At 50.0% G+C, this 15,386-nt stretch overlaps 1 protein-coding gene across 2 annotated transcripts in view; it reads right to left on the reverse strand.

Annotated features, from left to right (window-relative positions):
* The window catches only part of INSR (insulin receptor), a 179,700-nt gene extending 166,698 nt beyond the window's left edge, over positions 1 to 13,002 (reverse strand). For both annotated transcript variants that reach the window (XM_049876622.1, XM_049876620.1), the window contains exon 1: positions 12,892 to 13,002. In XM_049876622.1, coding sequence (XP_049732579.1) covers positions 12,892 to 12,991 — 100 coding nt within the window. In that variant the 5' untranslated portion in view covers positions 12,992 to 13,002. The remainder of the gene's footprint in view (positions 1 to 12,891) is intronic.
* Between the last annotated feature and the right edge of the window lie 2,384 nt (positions 13,003 to 15,386).

Consider the following 15,386-nt stretch of genomic DNA (forward strand, 5'->3'; position numbering starts at 1 on the left):
TGCCAATGGTATTTCAAATATCAGCAGGGTCACCCATGATGGACAGGTTTCAGCAGAGCTTCCAGACTAAGACAGACTAAAAAGAGGGAGATGTACATAGACCAGGAGGCAGTCATTTGAACAGAACGAGGGGATACTGCATGGTTTAAAGTCAAGAAAGGTGTGCCTCAGGATTGCATCCTTTCACCATACTCATTCATCTGTATGCAGAGCAGATAATCCGAGAAGCTGGACTATACAAAGAAGGATGGGGCATCGGGACTGGAGGAAGACTCACTAACAACCTGCGTTACGCAGATGACACAACCTTGCTTGCTGAAGTGAAGAAGACTTGAAGCACTTACTGATGAAGATCAAAGACCACAGTCTTCAGTATGGATTACACCTCAACATGAAGAAAACAAAAATCCTCACAACTGGACTGATGAGCAACATCATAATAAATGGAGAAATGACTGAAGTTGTCAAGGAATTCATTTTACTCAGATCCACAAACAATACCAACGGAAGCAGCAGTCAAGAAATTAAAAGATGCATTGCATTGGGCAAATCTGCTGCAAAAGACCTCTCTAAAGTGTTGAAAAGCAAAGATGTCACCTTGAAGACTAAGGTGTGCCTGATCCAAGCCATGGTATTTTCAATTGCCTCATATGTATGTGAAAGCTGGACAAGAAATAAGAAGACCAAGGAAGAACTGATGCCTCTGAATTATGGTATTGGTGAAAAATACTGAATATACCATGGACTGCCAGAAGAACAAACAGATCTGTGTTGGAAGAAGTGCAGGCCGAATGTTCCTTAGAAGCAAGGATGGTGAGACTTCATCTCACATACTTTGGATATGTTATCAGGAGGGATCAGACCCTGGAGAAGGACATCATACTGGGTAAAGTAGAGGGCCAGTGAAAACGAGGAAAACCCTCAGTGGGTGGACTGACACAGAGGCTGCAACAATGGGCTCAAACATAGCAGTGACTGTGAGGATGGCGCAGAACTGGGCGGTGTTTCGCTCTGTTTGTACATAGGGTCGCTGTGAGTTAGAACCGACTCATCTGCACCTAACAACGACGACGACATATCCCAGATATTGTATGGGATATGCTGTTGTTGTTGGGTGCCATCAAGTAAATTTTCAACTTACAATGATCCTATATGACAGAGCAGAACTGCCGCATAGGGTGTCCCAGGCTGCAATCTTTACAGGAACAGATCACCAGGTCCTTCTCCCGCAGAGCGGCTGGTGGGTTCAAACGGCCAACCTTTCGGTTAGTAGCCAATCGCTTAACCACTGCACCACCAAGGTTCCTTGCATGAGATATACTTAGCATTAAAAAGAGAGAGAAATACAGCCTCCATGAGTCACCCAGGAACTTGCAAGTAAGAAAGCGAGGTTCCCCAGGGAAAGGAAATATCTGGCAGCTACAGAATGATCAAAGGAGGAAAGTAGAAATATCCCTCAGGCAGGAGAGTGGAGAAGGTGCTAAACGGGGCGGGATGGAACCACTGCGATGGCGCGGCTGTGAAGGGTTGCTGTGGCAAGATCAGAGGGACACTGAGGCAGCAGCACCAACAGGACTTGGTACCCAGGGGAGGTAGGAAAGAGAAGGGGTCATTAATGAGCCCGGATGAGGCAGGGGTGGCTCAGTGGTAGAATTCTCGCCTTCCATGCAGGAGATCTGGGTTCAATTCCTGGCCAAAGTACCACAAGCACAGCCACCACCCATCTGTCAGTGGAGGCTTGCATGTTGCCAGGATGCAGAACAGGTGTCAGTGGAGCTTCCAGACTAAGACGGACTAGGAAGAAAGGCCTGGCAATCAATGTCCAAAAATCAGCCAGTGAAAACAAAACAGTCCAGTTTGCAACCGACCACGGGGATGGTACAGGATTGGGTAGTGTTTCATTCCCTTGGGCATGGGGTCTCCACGAGTTTAGGGGCCGACTTGACAGCAGCAGCAACAACAGCAGTGAACTGGGGGAGCTGAGGGAGGACCGGTTTATGGTAGCCAGGACAACAGGCATAATTTGGGACATGTTGAGTCTCAGGGGTTTAGGACCCTGGGGGATGTGGGTCTGCAGTTTGGGAGCAAACAGTAACAATGGGTAATATTACAAGGAAGGGGAGAAAAAGGAAAGGAAGTGGGGATCTGGGAAGCTCGACACTTAAGGACAGGGAACCAGAGAGAGAGCCAATGCCACACAGTCACTCTGACACCAACATCCCCTGCGAGCCTGCCTGGCACTGCTTTCAAAGCTCAGAAACATCTACGGTAAATTCCTCTCATCAATTACTCAGTTCTGTCATCATAATACATCAAACATCAAACCACAGGGTTGGAAGGGGGCTTGCCCGCCATCTCAAAGAGTCTTGTTGTTGTTGTTGATGTCTTGTGCCCAATTCAATTCCAACTCGTGGTAACCCCCATGTGTTACAGAGCAGAACTGTTCCACAGGGTTTTCTTGGCTATGACCTTTACAGAAGCAGGTCACCAGGTCTTCCATACACAGTACCTCTGGGTGTGTTTGAACTCCAACCTTTCAGTTACCAGCCAAGCGCAAACCATCTGAGAGTCCTACCCCCTCCTTAATAATAAGACAAGGACCCAAGCCAAACCACTGCCATCGAGTCGATTCGGACTCATAGCGACCCCATAGGGTTTCTGAGGCTGTAAATCTCTATGGAAGGAGTCTGCCACTTCTTTCTACCACAGACTGGCTGGTGGCTTCAAACTACCGACCTTTGGGTTACCAGTCCGTTGCTTTAACCACTGCACCACCAGGGCTCTTTACAGACAAGGACAGGCAGCACCAAAGACAGAGGAGGGACACCAAGTTTCACAAGGCCCTACAGCACTTTGTAAAAAAGTAGCAGGGGGCATTGATACAATGCAAGTGGGTGGAGTTTTGAGGGTGCTTTTAAATTTAAGCTCATCCCTTCTCTGATCTTCTAGAGGGAAACAAAGGAGACACTCCTGGAAAGAAGTTGGTAACAAAGAATCACAGAAAGGCAGTCAGAAGGCAGCTGCCTACTAGCTTGTATCTCTTATATGGAATAGCTACCTTTTTCCACTAACAAAAGCAGTTTTGGGAAAGTATCACCCTTTAACGCATTTCCACAAAGACAAAGGAGAAAAGCAAGAAACTCCAAGTAACATGAGCAAGAGACTCTCCTATGTGAACCTGATGAGGAATAAAACCTTGCAGAATTGGAAGAAAAAACTCAGATCTGAAATCCAGCTTGAATCCTCACAGTCTGCCTTGAGCTCCAACTGGAACCTCTATCCAGCTGGCATCTGGCAACACACAACTGCGGTTCCTATCCTGCTAGAAATGAACAAACAAAAAACAATTGCCGTCCAGCTGATACCGACTCGTGGCGACCCCATGTATGTCAGAGTAGAACTGTGCTCCATCGAGTTTTCAGTGGCTGGTTTTTTGGGAAGTAAATTGCCAGGCCTTTCTTCCGAGGCACCTCTGGGGGAACTTGAACCTCCAACCTTCCAGTTAGCCACTGAGCACGTTAACTGTTGTACCATCCAGGTGCTCCAGAAACAAAATGTTTCTAATTGTCCCAAAAGCTGCTACGGCACACTTTGGCACTAGGATCAATACTGGGAATACACCTTACTGAAACACAAGTGGGAACTCTATACCTCCTCCTGAACTGTCCACATGATAACCAAGGGCTTGTACACAGATGGAAATGGGACGAAAAGGCCATATACGTTCCCAGGGATTCTAAATGGGAAATGGTATATCCAAGTTCACAAATTTTAAACCCCCTACTTAAATTTAAAATTTTCCATATTAAGCATGTTAATCCAATTGTAAGATATCCCAAAAAAAAAGTATAGGGATAAAGAACTGGTCGGTGGGTGTCAGGGGATAAAGGTGAGGTGAGGGTTGTTATTGTCATTAGTTACTGTTGAGTCAGCCTCAACTCCTGGTGACCCCGTGTACAACAGAACAAAAGGCTGCCCGGTCCTGCACCATCGACCCGATCGTTGGTATGCTCGAGTCCATTGTTGCAACCACTGTGTATTTTGTGTGCCTTCCAAACTAGAGGGCTCGTTTTCCAGCACCATATCAGCTGCTAACAGAAAAATCAGGGGTTCACACCCACCAGCTGCTCCTTGGAAACACTGTGGGGCAGTTCTACTCTGTTCTACAGGGTTACTATGAGTGGGAATTGACTCGACAGCAACAGGTTTTTGGTTTATATTGGACAATATTCTGCTGTGGTCCACAGGGTTTTCACTGGCTAATTTGCAGAAGTAGGTCGCTACACCTTGCTTCCGAGTCTCAGTTTGGAAGTTCTGCTGAAACCTGTCCACCATGGGTGACCCCACCGGCATAGCTTCCAGCATCACGGCAACACGTAAACCATCACAGGAACGCAGACAGACAGACAGGTAGTTGACACAACTCTATACAAGGGTTAAAAGTGGTACATCGAAAGAAAAAAAGCCAATTTTACAGTACAGTGTTTTTTTTAAATAAGACAGTTGTCTCCAACGACAAGAAGGGGGTGGGTGTGGGGACAGGGTGTTGAAGGTTTGCTTTTCCTCTCCATATTTTCGTAATTTTTTTTTTTTGCGATAAGCATGTATTACTTGTCACTTCTTTACTCAAAAAATCCAGACTACAAAAGCCGGAACTCAACGGGAATGCCTTGTATTTCCAGGTCTCCTAAGTTTTCCGCCTTTGACAGTGTCATGGATTGAACTGTGTCTCCCAAAAATGTCTGTATCAACTTGGATAGGCCATGAGTCTCAGTATTGTGTGGTTGTCCTCCATTCTGTGATTGCAATTTTATGTTAAAGAGGATTAGAGTAGGATTATAACACCCTTACCCAGGTCGCATCCCTGATCCAAGGTAAAGGGAGTTTCCCTGGGGTGTGGCCTGCAACACCTTTAATCTCTCAGCAGATAAAAGGAAAGGGAAGTGAGGAGCGGGCCTCATACCACCAAGAAAGCAGCAACAGGAGCAGAGTGCTCCTTTGGACCCAGGGTCTCTGCGTGGAGAAGCTCCTAGTCCAGGGGAAGACTGATGAGAAGGCCAACAGAGACAGAAAGCCTTCTCCTAGAGCTGATGCCCTGAATTTGGACTTTTAGCCTCCTAGACTGTGAGTAAATAAATTTCTCTTCATTAAAGCCATCCACAGAAATAAAAGTATTTCTGTTATTGCAGCACTAGATGACTGAGACAGTCAGGGTGCTGTCTTACCACTTTTCTATCGCTCCTTTTAGTGGAAAATATTTGAGTTTCCTTCTCTGACAGGTTTCTGCCTTATATCAGTTCCAGCTTTTCCAGGTTTTACTGAACAATCCAATTGTGAAATATAAACCAAGCCACCCCAGATGTGCTCTTAACAGGAATAAACACAAGGCATCTTGGGAGATGATCGCTCACCAGACACCACTTCCTCTTGGGTTCTAGAAGCAGGGCTGATGGCTCGGAATTCTCATTCAAGGCCAAGATCGTTGTTTAAATAAATCCTCAAGTCTCACACACGCAGCCATCAAGGGAATCTGGCTGCTTTTTTCTCCTCCTTGGAGCCCGTAAATTCCACGAATAGTGTGAATTCCTTTATTATCGTTTACTCTTTAAAGAGAAAAACCCAGCATCCTTGGAGGTTTCATCTAACTTTACTCATTCAACTTATACCGGGGACCACATGAGCTTTTAAAAACCAGTTGCCACGAAGGACCCTTGAAAACAGAAACCTGTGTACCAATGTTCACTGCAACACAGTTCACAATAGCCAACAGGTGAAAACCACCAAAATGTCCATCAATGCATGGATGGATACACAAAACATGGTTATACACACAATGGAATACTTTTTTTTTTACAATGGAATACTACTCAGCCATAAAGAGAAACCAAGTCCTGATGCATGCCACAACACAGGTGAACCTTGAAAACATCATGCTGAGTGAAAGGAGTCAGTCACAAAAGGGCAGATACTATATGATCTCACTTACATGAAACATAAGCAAATATCTAGAAACCAAAGATAATCCATGGCTACCAGGGGTAGGAGGGGGGAAAGGAAGTTTTTGCTTAGGAGGCATGATGGTGTTAATGGTGGTGGAACAATTTAGTAAACGATAACAACAATGGTTGTACAACCTGAAGAATGTAATCAACGTCAGTGAATTGTACACGTAGAAACTGCTGAGTTGGTGTGTGTTTTGTTGTGAATATTTTCTCCATAATGAAAAGAGAAAAAAAAAAAAAGACAGTTGCCATCAAGTCGACTCCACCTCACAGCAACCCCATGTGTGTCAGAGTAGAACTGTGCTCCGTAGGGTTTTCAATGACTAATTTTTCAGAAGTACATTGCCAGGCCTTTCTTCCAAGGCACCTCTCAGTGGACTCGAACCTCCAACCTTTTATTAGCAGCCTGGCTCTTTAACTCTTTGCACCACCGAGATACTCCACACAAGCACGCCACGAAGAATGAACCTCCGTGAAGTTCATTTCAGGTCTGGGATCAGCAAATTTTGTCTGTAAAGGGCCAAAAGAGTAAATATTTTGGGATTTGCAGGCCATGCTTTCTCTGTCGAAACTACTCAACTCTGCCTTTGTAGAGCAAAAGCAGCCATCAAGGACAGCCTGCACAACACACGATACAGAGGAAGTCAGAACAACTGGACTAAACCAAAAGCTAAGAAGTCTCCTGAATACAACCAAACACTTTAAGGGGCAGAGTGGAGGGAGAGGGCATCTGGGGACCATGGTTTCAGGGGACGTCTAGGTCAACTGGCATGATAAAGCTTATTAAGTAAATGTTGCGCATCCCACTTTGGTACGTGGCGTCTGGGGTCTTAAAAGCTAGCAAGTGGCCATCTGAGATGCATCATCAATTGGTCCCGACCCACCTGGAGCAAAGAAGAATGAAGAACACCAAAGACACAAGGAAAATATGAGTCCAAGAGACAGAAAGGGCCACATAAACCAAAGACTCCATCAGCCTGAGACCAGAAGAACTAGATGGTGCCCGGCTACCACCAATGACCGCCCTGATAGGGAACACAAGAGAGTCCACAATAGAACAGGAGAAAAGTGGGGTGCAGAACTCAAATTCTAGTAAAAAAGACCAGACTCAATGGTCTGTCTGAGACTGGAGGAACCCTGGAAGACATGGCCCCTGGATTTACTGTTAACTCAGAAAAAAAACCATTCCTGAAGCCAACTCTTCAGACAAAGAATAGACTGGACTATAAGACATAAAAAGATACTCATGAAGAATGTGCTTCTTAGTTCAAGTAGATACATGAGACTAAACGGGCAGCTCCTGTCTGAAGGCAGATGAGAAGGCAGAAAGGGAAAGGAGCTCATTGGACAGACACAGGAAATACAGGGTGGAAAGGAGGAGTGTGCTGTCACATTATAGAGAGAGCAACTAGGATCACATAACAATGTGTGTATAAATTTTTGTATGAGAAACTAACTTGAGCTGTAAACTTTCACTTAAAGCATAATAATAACATTTTTTTTTTAAAGTCTGTACATGAATGAGCATGGCTGTGTGCCAATAAAACTTTATTTACAAAAGCAGGCGGTGGGCAGGATTTGGCCCCTGAGGGCCATCTATTCTAGATGGAGTCAGACCAGTAAATAAAAATAAAATAAAAATCTAAGTAAATAAAAATCTAGGCTTAGAGAGGGTCATAATAGAGTCCTGCGAGTGTGGCTGGCACGAGCTGCTTGCAATCAGCTGCTAACTAAAGGCTGGTGGTTCAAATCTACCCAGTGGCTCCACAGAAGAAAGGCCTAACAAACTGCTTCCATTAAAGATCACAGCCGAGAGAACCCCAGGAAGCAGGCCTACTCTGTAACGCACGGAGCCAGGGACCAACTCGACAGCAGTTCATACAACAAGATCCAGGGAGCCACGAGACATGAGGGCCAGCTTCTAAGCACAGGTAGAAGAAGCAGCAAAGGTGAGAAATGAGAAACAGGTGACAAGTCACCTTCTAGCGGCAGGGAGTGGGCAGTGTCAAACCCAGAGGGGTCAAGTGAGGTGAGGCCACAGAAGACGTAACTGGGAGGTGAAGGATTACCTTTGTGGAGAGCCACAGCAGGGCGGTAGAGACACAAGCCAGACGCTGTGGGCAGAGCAGTGGGTGAAAGGGGAGCAAGCGAGGTGGGTGGGGGCCCAGGCTTGGAACCCAGGCCAGGTGGTGGGGAGTGGCGTTGGGGAGCATTGAATGTTTAAAGGCTGAAACAAGAAAGGCTTGTGGGTGGAAGGAGCTCCTTGGATGGAGAGAGGGGAGCAAGCAGGGGCCCAGGCGGAGAAGCGTCTTAGACAAAGATGAGGCCAATTCTGCTGCAGTGGTTCTCAACTGGCATCTAATGGGTGGAGACCAGGGATTCTGCTCGACACCCTACAGTACACAGGATGCCACGCCACCACCACTGCAGAGAATGATCCAGACCCAAACGTCAAGGGTGCCAAGGGTAAGAAGTCCTGCTCTCATAAAACAGGAAGGGGACGGTGGTGGTTTTGCCAAAAGCCCTGATGGCATGAACAGTTAAGCACTCAACTGCTAACCTACAGGTTGGGGGTTCAAACCCACGTGAGAAAGACCTTCGATCTGCTTCCATTAAGATTACAGCCTAGGAAATCCTATGGGGCAGTTTTACTCTGTAGAACACATGGGGTCACTAGGAGTCAGAGTAGATGCAATGGCACCTAATGACAACAACGTTGGTGGTTCAGTGGCAGAATTCTCACCCTCCATGTGACAGACCCGGGTTCGATTTCTGGCCAATGCACCTCATGTACAGCTACCACCCGTATGTCAAGGGAGACTTGCTTGCTACTATGAGGCTGAACAGGTTTCAGAAGAGCTTCCAGACTAAGACCAGGAAGAAAGGCCTGGCAACCTACTTCTGAAAATCAGCCAGTAAAAATCTCATGGATCACAATGGTCCAAACTCCAAATGATCATGGCAATGGCACAGGACCAGGTTATACATGGGGTCAGGGGTTGATTTGACAGCGGAATGGAAGTGGGATCAGGTGGGGACCCCAGGGGGATAACAGAGTGGGGCAGGGGCCAGATGCAGTCTCCAGGAGAGAAGCAGAGGTCTGGAATCATCGCAGGGAGGTGACTGAGCAGATGGCAGTTCTGCCTGGGGACTAGGGGATCTTTTGTACCAAACACACCAGAGAAACATCTCGTGGCTGTCCCTCGAGAAATCAGGAGTGTCTGAGAAATGAGGGGTACCTGAGAATCAGGGGTACCTAAGAAATCAGGAGTGTCTGGAAACAAGAAAGCATCTTATGCCTCAATTGGCCAACTAACTTGAACCCAGGAAACCTGTGGGGTCCGATTTTCATTAACCCCGCACTGCTTTAGTTCTCTGACTTTGCAATGCCGGTAAGGAACCTGGGGCCAGAACCACCCAATCTAAATGGAAACAGAGAAGGCAGCCCTAGCCCAGGTCCACCCAGCAATGAAGACTCCACGGGACCACAGGTGGGGGTGGCACAGCCCCATACAACATCTCCAAGAAACAGTTCTTCGGTCCTTAAAAATGGCATTTATTTCCCTCCTCCCCACCTCGCCCAAAATGCCGTATTGGCTGACGTTAGGGATTAATAAAGGAGCCCTGGTGGTGCAATGGTTAAGCGCTCAGCTGCTAACTGAAAAGTCAGCGGTTTGAGCCTGCCAGCAGCTCCGTGGGAGAATGACCTGGCAATCTGCTCCCATAAAGATTATAGCCTGGGAAACAAAACCCGACAGGGAAGTTCTAACTCTGTCATATGGGGTCGCTACGAGTAGGACTCTACTTGACAGCATACAACAACAACAGAGATTAATGATCTGGAAAGATGGTCCTCCCCCTACTCCCCACGTCTTCAAGGGGCATCACATCTCATCTATTTGATAGAATCCTGTTAAACATTACCCCAGGGTAGGGCTGGGGGAGGCTTAGGCACATGGCAGGAATTAGTTACTGAAAGAATGATCTTTGCTTAAGAAATTAGCGCTCTGGGTTCTAATCTCGACTGTGCCACCTGCTGGAGCTCTGGGCAGCTGTCTTTATCTGCAAAACTAAGCCAAGAGCAAACCCGTTCCCGCCAAGTCCATTCCAACTCATAGCGACCCTATAGGACGGAGAAGAACTGCCTGATAGAGTTTCCAAGGAGCAGCTGGTGGATTTGAACTGCCGACCTTTTGGTTGGCAGTGGAGCTCTTTACCACTGCACCACCAGGGCGCCCCTCATCTGCAAAAAGGGATAATAATAGGCCCTACAACTAGCAGCCAAAAGGTTGACAGTTCAAAACCACTCAGAGGTACCACAGAAGACAGGTCTGGCGATCTGCTTCCAAAATGTCACAGCCTTGAAAATCCTGTGGAGCAGTTCTACTCTGCACACATGGAGTCACCATGAGTCGAAATCGAATGGAAGGCAACTAACAACAACAACAACAACAACTTCCCGAGGATGAACTCAGGTTATATACGCACAGCACAGAGAACAGCGCCTGCTAAGTGTCCGCTCTTACTGTTAAGTATTATCTGGCGAACAAGCAGCTCCTTCGGAGGCTCTGTTCCTAGCCCCATTCAAAAAGAAACATTTACTGAACACCTACTGTATGCCAAAGGAGTCCTGCTGGTGTAACGGTTAAGCACTCAACTGCTAACGGAAAGGTTGATGGTTTGAAGCCACCCAGCAGCTCCACAGGAGAAGAGATTTGGCACTCTACTCCGGTAAAGATTACAGCCTAGAAAACCCTACAGGGCAGTTCTACTCTTTCACACGGGGTCGCTATGAGTTAAAATGGATTGGACAGCACCTAACAACCACAGCCATGTGCAAGGCACTGTTCTAGGCTCTGGAAATGTTAACAGTGAACAAAACAGACAAAAAGCCCCTGACCTCATGGAAGCTGTAAATACAGAAAAACCCAAAAACCAAACCCAGTGCCATCGAGTTGATTCCGACTCATAGCGACCCTATGGGACAGAGTAGAACTGCCCCATAGAGTTTCCAAGGAGCGCCTGGCGGATTCGAATTGGCGTCCCTTTGGTTAGCAGCCGTAGCACTTAACCACTACACCACCAGGGTTTCCGTAAATACAGAAAGCAGCAGTAAATCTGAGGCCTGGAAGCCCAGGCACAGATCCACAATTAATTACCAAAGCTAGATGGAACAGAAGCGCGAGGAGCCACACACACACACAAGCGTGCCCAGGCAGAAGTACACACTCATACTCGTGCACATACAAGAAGCCGGGCACAGGTCTAATCACTCGTCTTGGGTTTTCCTAATGAGAACCCAAACCAACTGCGACTCTTCGCAGTCTACCTGGTAGACCTGATGCCTACCAGGTACTCAGGGTCTCGGAGAAACCAAGTGGCACAGCCACTCAGCAAACTTGGTTTGTTACCTTCAAAGCTTATGCTTTCTCATCTACCTCGTTTACATCAGGGAACTCAGGAGCTTCTATGACTTCCCTCTCTAACCCCTTCCCCACCCATGATCTATTTCCTTTTATGGAGATAGGTGAAGAAGTAACCCAACAGATATGTTTAAAGCAGAGCTTTAGACCCCATGGTGGGAAATCCCAATTATATCAGTCCCGGCCCACAAGCAGAGCAAGGAGGATGCTGGGGTAGGGGTTTAGGGCAGCCCATGGGGCCAGGGGGAGTGTGAGGCTCATTAAGGCCAGAGACACTCCCAGGGCTAACAGGGAAAGAACCCTCATGAAGGGTGAAGCTGAGGGGTGGGAAGGGTTTAGGGGACCTAGGGCGAGGGATTGCAAACCAGAGCCTTGACCTGGAATCCCACTGACAGAGGTTCAAGTCCCAGCTCTGGCACTGACTTTGGAGCAGGTGAGTTCTGTGAGCTATCTGAGCCTCAGGTTACGCCTCTGTGAAATGGGGGAATAGCACTATCAGCCTCCAGGGGCCACTGTGAGGGTCCAGAGAAATAAGATGGACCAACCCCAGGCATACAGTGATACTATTTATAACAACCATGATGTATGCCACCCCTAGTTGTTACTACAACGGCTGCAGGTGTTGCCACGGTGCTAGAGTTTGGCTCAGGATATCTGGAAGCAGGACACAAATGTGTAAACGCGGACCGTAGTGGTGGTCACCAGCTTAATCCCAAGGAAATCGGAGTTGTTGTTATGTGCCCTTGAATTGATTTCAACTCATAGCGACCCTATAGGACAGAGTAGAACTGCCCCATAGGGTTTACAAGGCTGTAATCTCTACCGAAGCAGACGGCCACATCTTTCTCCCGCGGAGAGGCTGGTGGGTTCAAACCGCCAACCTTTCTGGTTACCAGGGAGCGCTTAACCACTGCACGACCAGGGCTTCTTGGGAGTCGACGAGGGGTCTACAATTCCCCACCCAGGGGCAGCGCCACCCAGCAGCGGGAACCCCAAAGAACACCGCCCCCCCCCCCAAGTCCGGCACTATCTGCGTTGCATCCAACCGTGTGTGCACGCCAGGCAGGCATTGGGCTGTCGGAGGCCGCCCGAACCTTAGGATCCGACTTCCCAGAGGCGACCCAGCGAGGACGCGTGCCCCGCCTCGGGAGCGCGTCGGGACCGGGGGAAGGGGGAGTGGGGATGGAGGAGCAGGAGTGGGTCCGAGCGCACTCAGGAGAGGCGCCCGCCGCGGGGCGGGCACTGGGGCAAGGTTCCTCGGCCCGGGGCAGGCGCGCGGGGAGCCGAGCCGCGAGCCCGAGCGGGCAAAGGCCAAGGTCAGCGGCCTCCCGCCCCCCGCGAGGTCGACGCGACCGTCCGGGCCACCCGCTCCCGGGCGGGCCCTCGCGCCCTAGCGGGGACTTCATTTGAACAGCGGGGTGCCGTCGGCCGCGATGTCCCCGCCCACCCCCGCGCCCCAGACTCACCTTCTCCAGGGTACAGGTGGCCGGCGGCGCCCACCAACAGCGCGGCCACGGCCACCAGCAGCGGCGCGGCCGCCGCCCCCCGCTGGCCCCCGGAGCCCATGACTGCGGGAGCGCGGGGTCCCAGCAGCTCAGAGCGCGCGGCGCCCAACCGCGAGGGTCATGCTCCGAGCGGCCGCCCGCCCGGGAGGCGCCGGTGGCCGCGCGTCCTCCTCCTCCGCCCGGGAGGGCCCCAGCAACGGCCCGGGAGGGGCGCGCGGCCTCGGCGCCACCAACACAGCGGCGCGGCCCGGCCCCGGCTCGCGGTCCCTGGGCCCGGAGCCCGCGCTGCGCCCCGGCTCCCGGCTGGCGGTCCCGCGCGCCCTCGGCCGCAGGCGGTGGACGCACCGACAGACGGACACTTGGACGGACTGACGGGCGCGCGGCGGCGGCACCTGGGCTGGCGGGCGGCTGGCGGGCGGCGGGCGCGAGGCTGTTCGGCCCGTAAACAACGCGGCCCGTCAGCTGGGCCCCGCGCGGACCGCGGGAAAAGGCGGCGCGGATCACGCCTCGGAAGGGACTCGGCGCCGGGGAGGCAGGCAGAGTGGAGGGGGGCGGAGGGAGGGAGGGGGCGGGGGGAGGGAGGGAGGCCCCGCCCCATCCCGCCCCGCCCCCTCCCCCCGCCCGGCCGGGCTCTGGAGGCCCCCGGGGCTCCCCAGACCGCGCCAGCGGCTCGTGTCCCGGAGCGTGAGGCCGCCCTGGCCGCCCCAGCGAGACACATCTTTGTCTTTCTTGTGCACTTCGGTATTTTGTTCATAGTGCATTTTTTGTTGTTGTTCGTTGGAATTTTTTGTTAATACTGCATTTAGATATTATTTATCTTGGTTACTTGGGTTTGGAGCACGTCCTTAAATTTTGTAGACGAGCGGAGCGCCTCACTCACCTCACCCTAGTCCCAGCCTAGAGCGCGCCAGCCACTCCGATCTCCCCCTCCCCCGAGTCGGGGTGCCCTGGACTCCCCGTCTAGGGGCGGGAGCCACGCCGGGCCTCTGGGGACAGTCACATGCCCGGCGCCCTGTGTGTGCCGCGCGCTTCGTAGTTGTAGTTGGAGAAATGGCGTCTAGGAGAATGTTTCGGAATATCCTGACAGAACAGACCAGGCCCTTGGAGATCCTGGGCTGGGGGTAGGTGGACACGCCTGATTTTCAGTATGCAGACCTGGGGTTCATCTAGGAGTCCTGGCTGGTGTAAACGCTTAAGCGCTGAACTACCAACCAAATGGTTGGCGCTTCAAACCCACCCAGAAGTTCCTCGGAAGAAAGGCCTGGAGATCCACTTCCGGCGGTCACAGCCTTGAAAGCCCTGTGGAGCACAGTTCTACTCTGGCACACATAGGGTCACCATGAGTTGGAATTGACTCCACACACCAACTAACAAAAACAACGGAGTTCATATGTGTCTGAATGCGCAGTGATGCCATTTGTGAATAGGGCTAGACAGTGAGTAGTCAGTCACCCTCCTGAAGGGGCCAAGGGGGCCTCTGTATAAGAAATCCAGGACCCCAACCCTCACTCTCTGTGTAGCCTTGGACTAGTGATTTACCATTTCTAGGTCGGTCTCACCTCTTTGACAATACCTGCAGGCCTGGGGAGGCACACAGGAAATAAAGCTTGGGAAAGTGACCAGCACAATCCTAGGCCCTGGGCATTCATTCTTCCTCCCCTTTATTAAACGACTATTTGTGTGACAGGCCCTGGCCTGACTCTCTTCTCCCTCTGGGCCTTTACCTGGCTATCAGCCCTGTCTGTAACATTTCAGCAAGCCCTCCCGTGGCTGACTCCACCTCTATGCTACAATGACACCTTTGCTCACCAGGCTTTGCAAATGCCACCCCCGAGTCCTTTGTTCCTTTCCTCTGATATTTTAATAACACACCTAAAACTACCTGGAATCCCTATTTTTTATTGTTTACCTTGTAGTACATCTTCTCCCCTCCCTGTGAACCAGAAACCCAGTCAGTCCGGTTCGTTACTCCTGCTGCCTGACACACTGTTGGTTAATAAATATTTGCTGAATGGAAGAAGCTTAAACAATAAGTAACGGGGAATTACAGTCAGCAAAATAAACATGTTCTATTTCCTTGTAGAGCTCACAACCTAGTGGGGGAGAGGGTCATTAATTACACAATTCTGTGTGTGTGTGTGTGTGTGTGTGTGTGTGTGATGAGGTGGGAGGGTGGTCAGGAAGGACTCCCTGACCAATTGCCATCCAGCCAACTCAGACTCAAGACAACCCCATGACTGTCAGGGTAGAACTGTGCCCCATAGGGTTTTCGATGGCTGATTATTGGGGAAGATATTTATGGATTCATGAAATGGTTCTCAAAGAATATACGAGAAACCAGTAACTTTTTTTTAATCTGTTTGAATTGTTTTTCACCATGTACCGTATATTACTTACTTTTTTTAAAAATCAGCATGTCTAAGAGAGCTAAATTTTTTCAGACCATTACCATAGCT

This window comes from Elephas maximus, chromosome 3, assembly GCF_024166365.1.
Source record: "Elephas maximus indicus isolate mEleMax1 chromosome 3, mEleMax1 primary haplotype, whole genome shotgun sequence".
In the NCBI taxonomy this organism is placed as follows: domain Eukaryota; kingdom Metazoa; phylum Chordata; class Mammalia; order Proboscidea; family Elephantidae; genus Elephas; species Elephas maximus.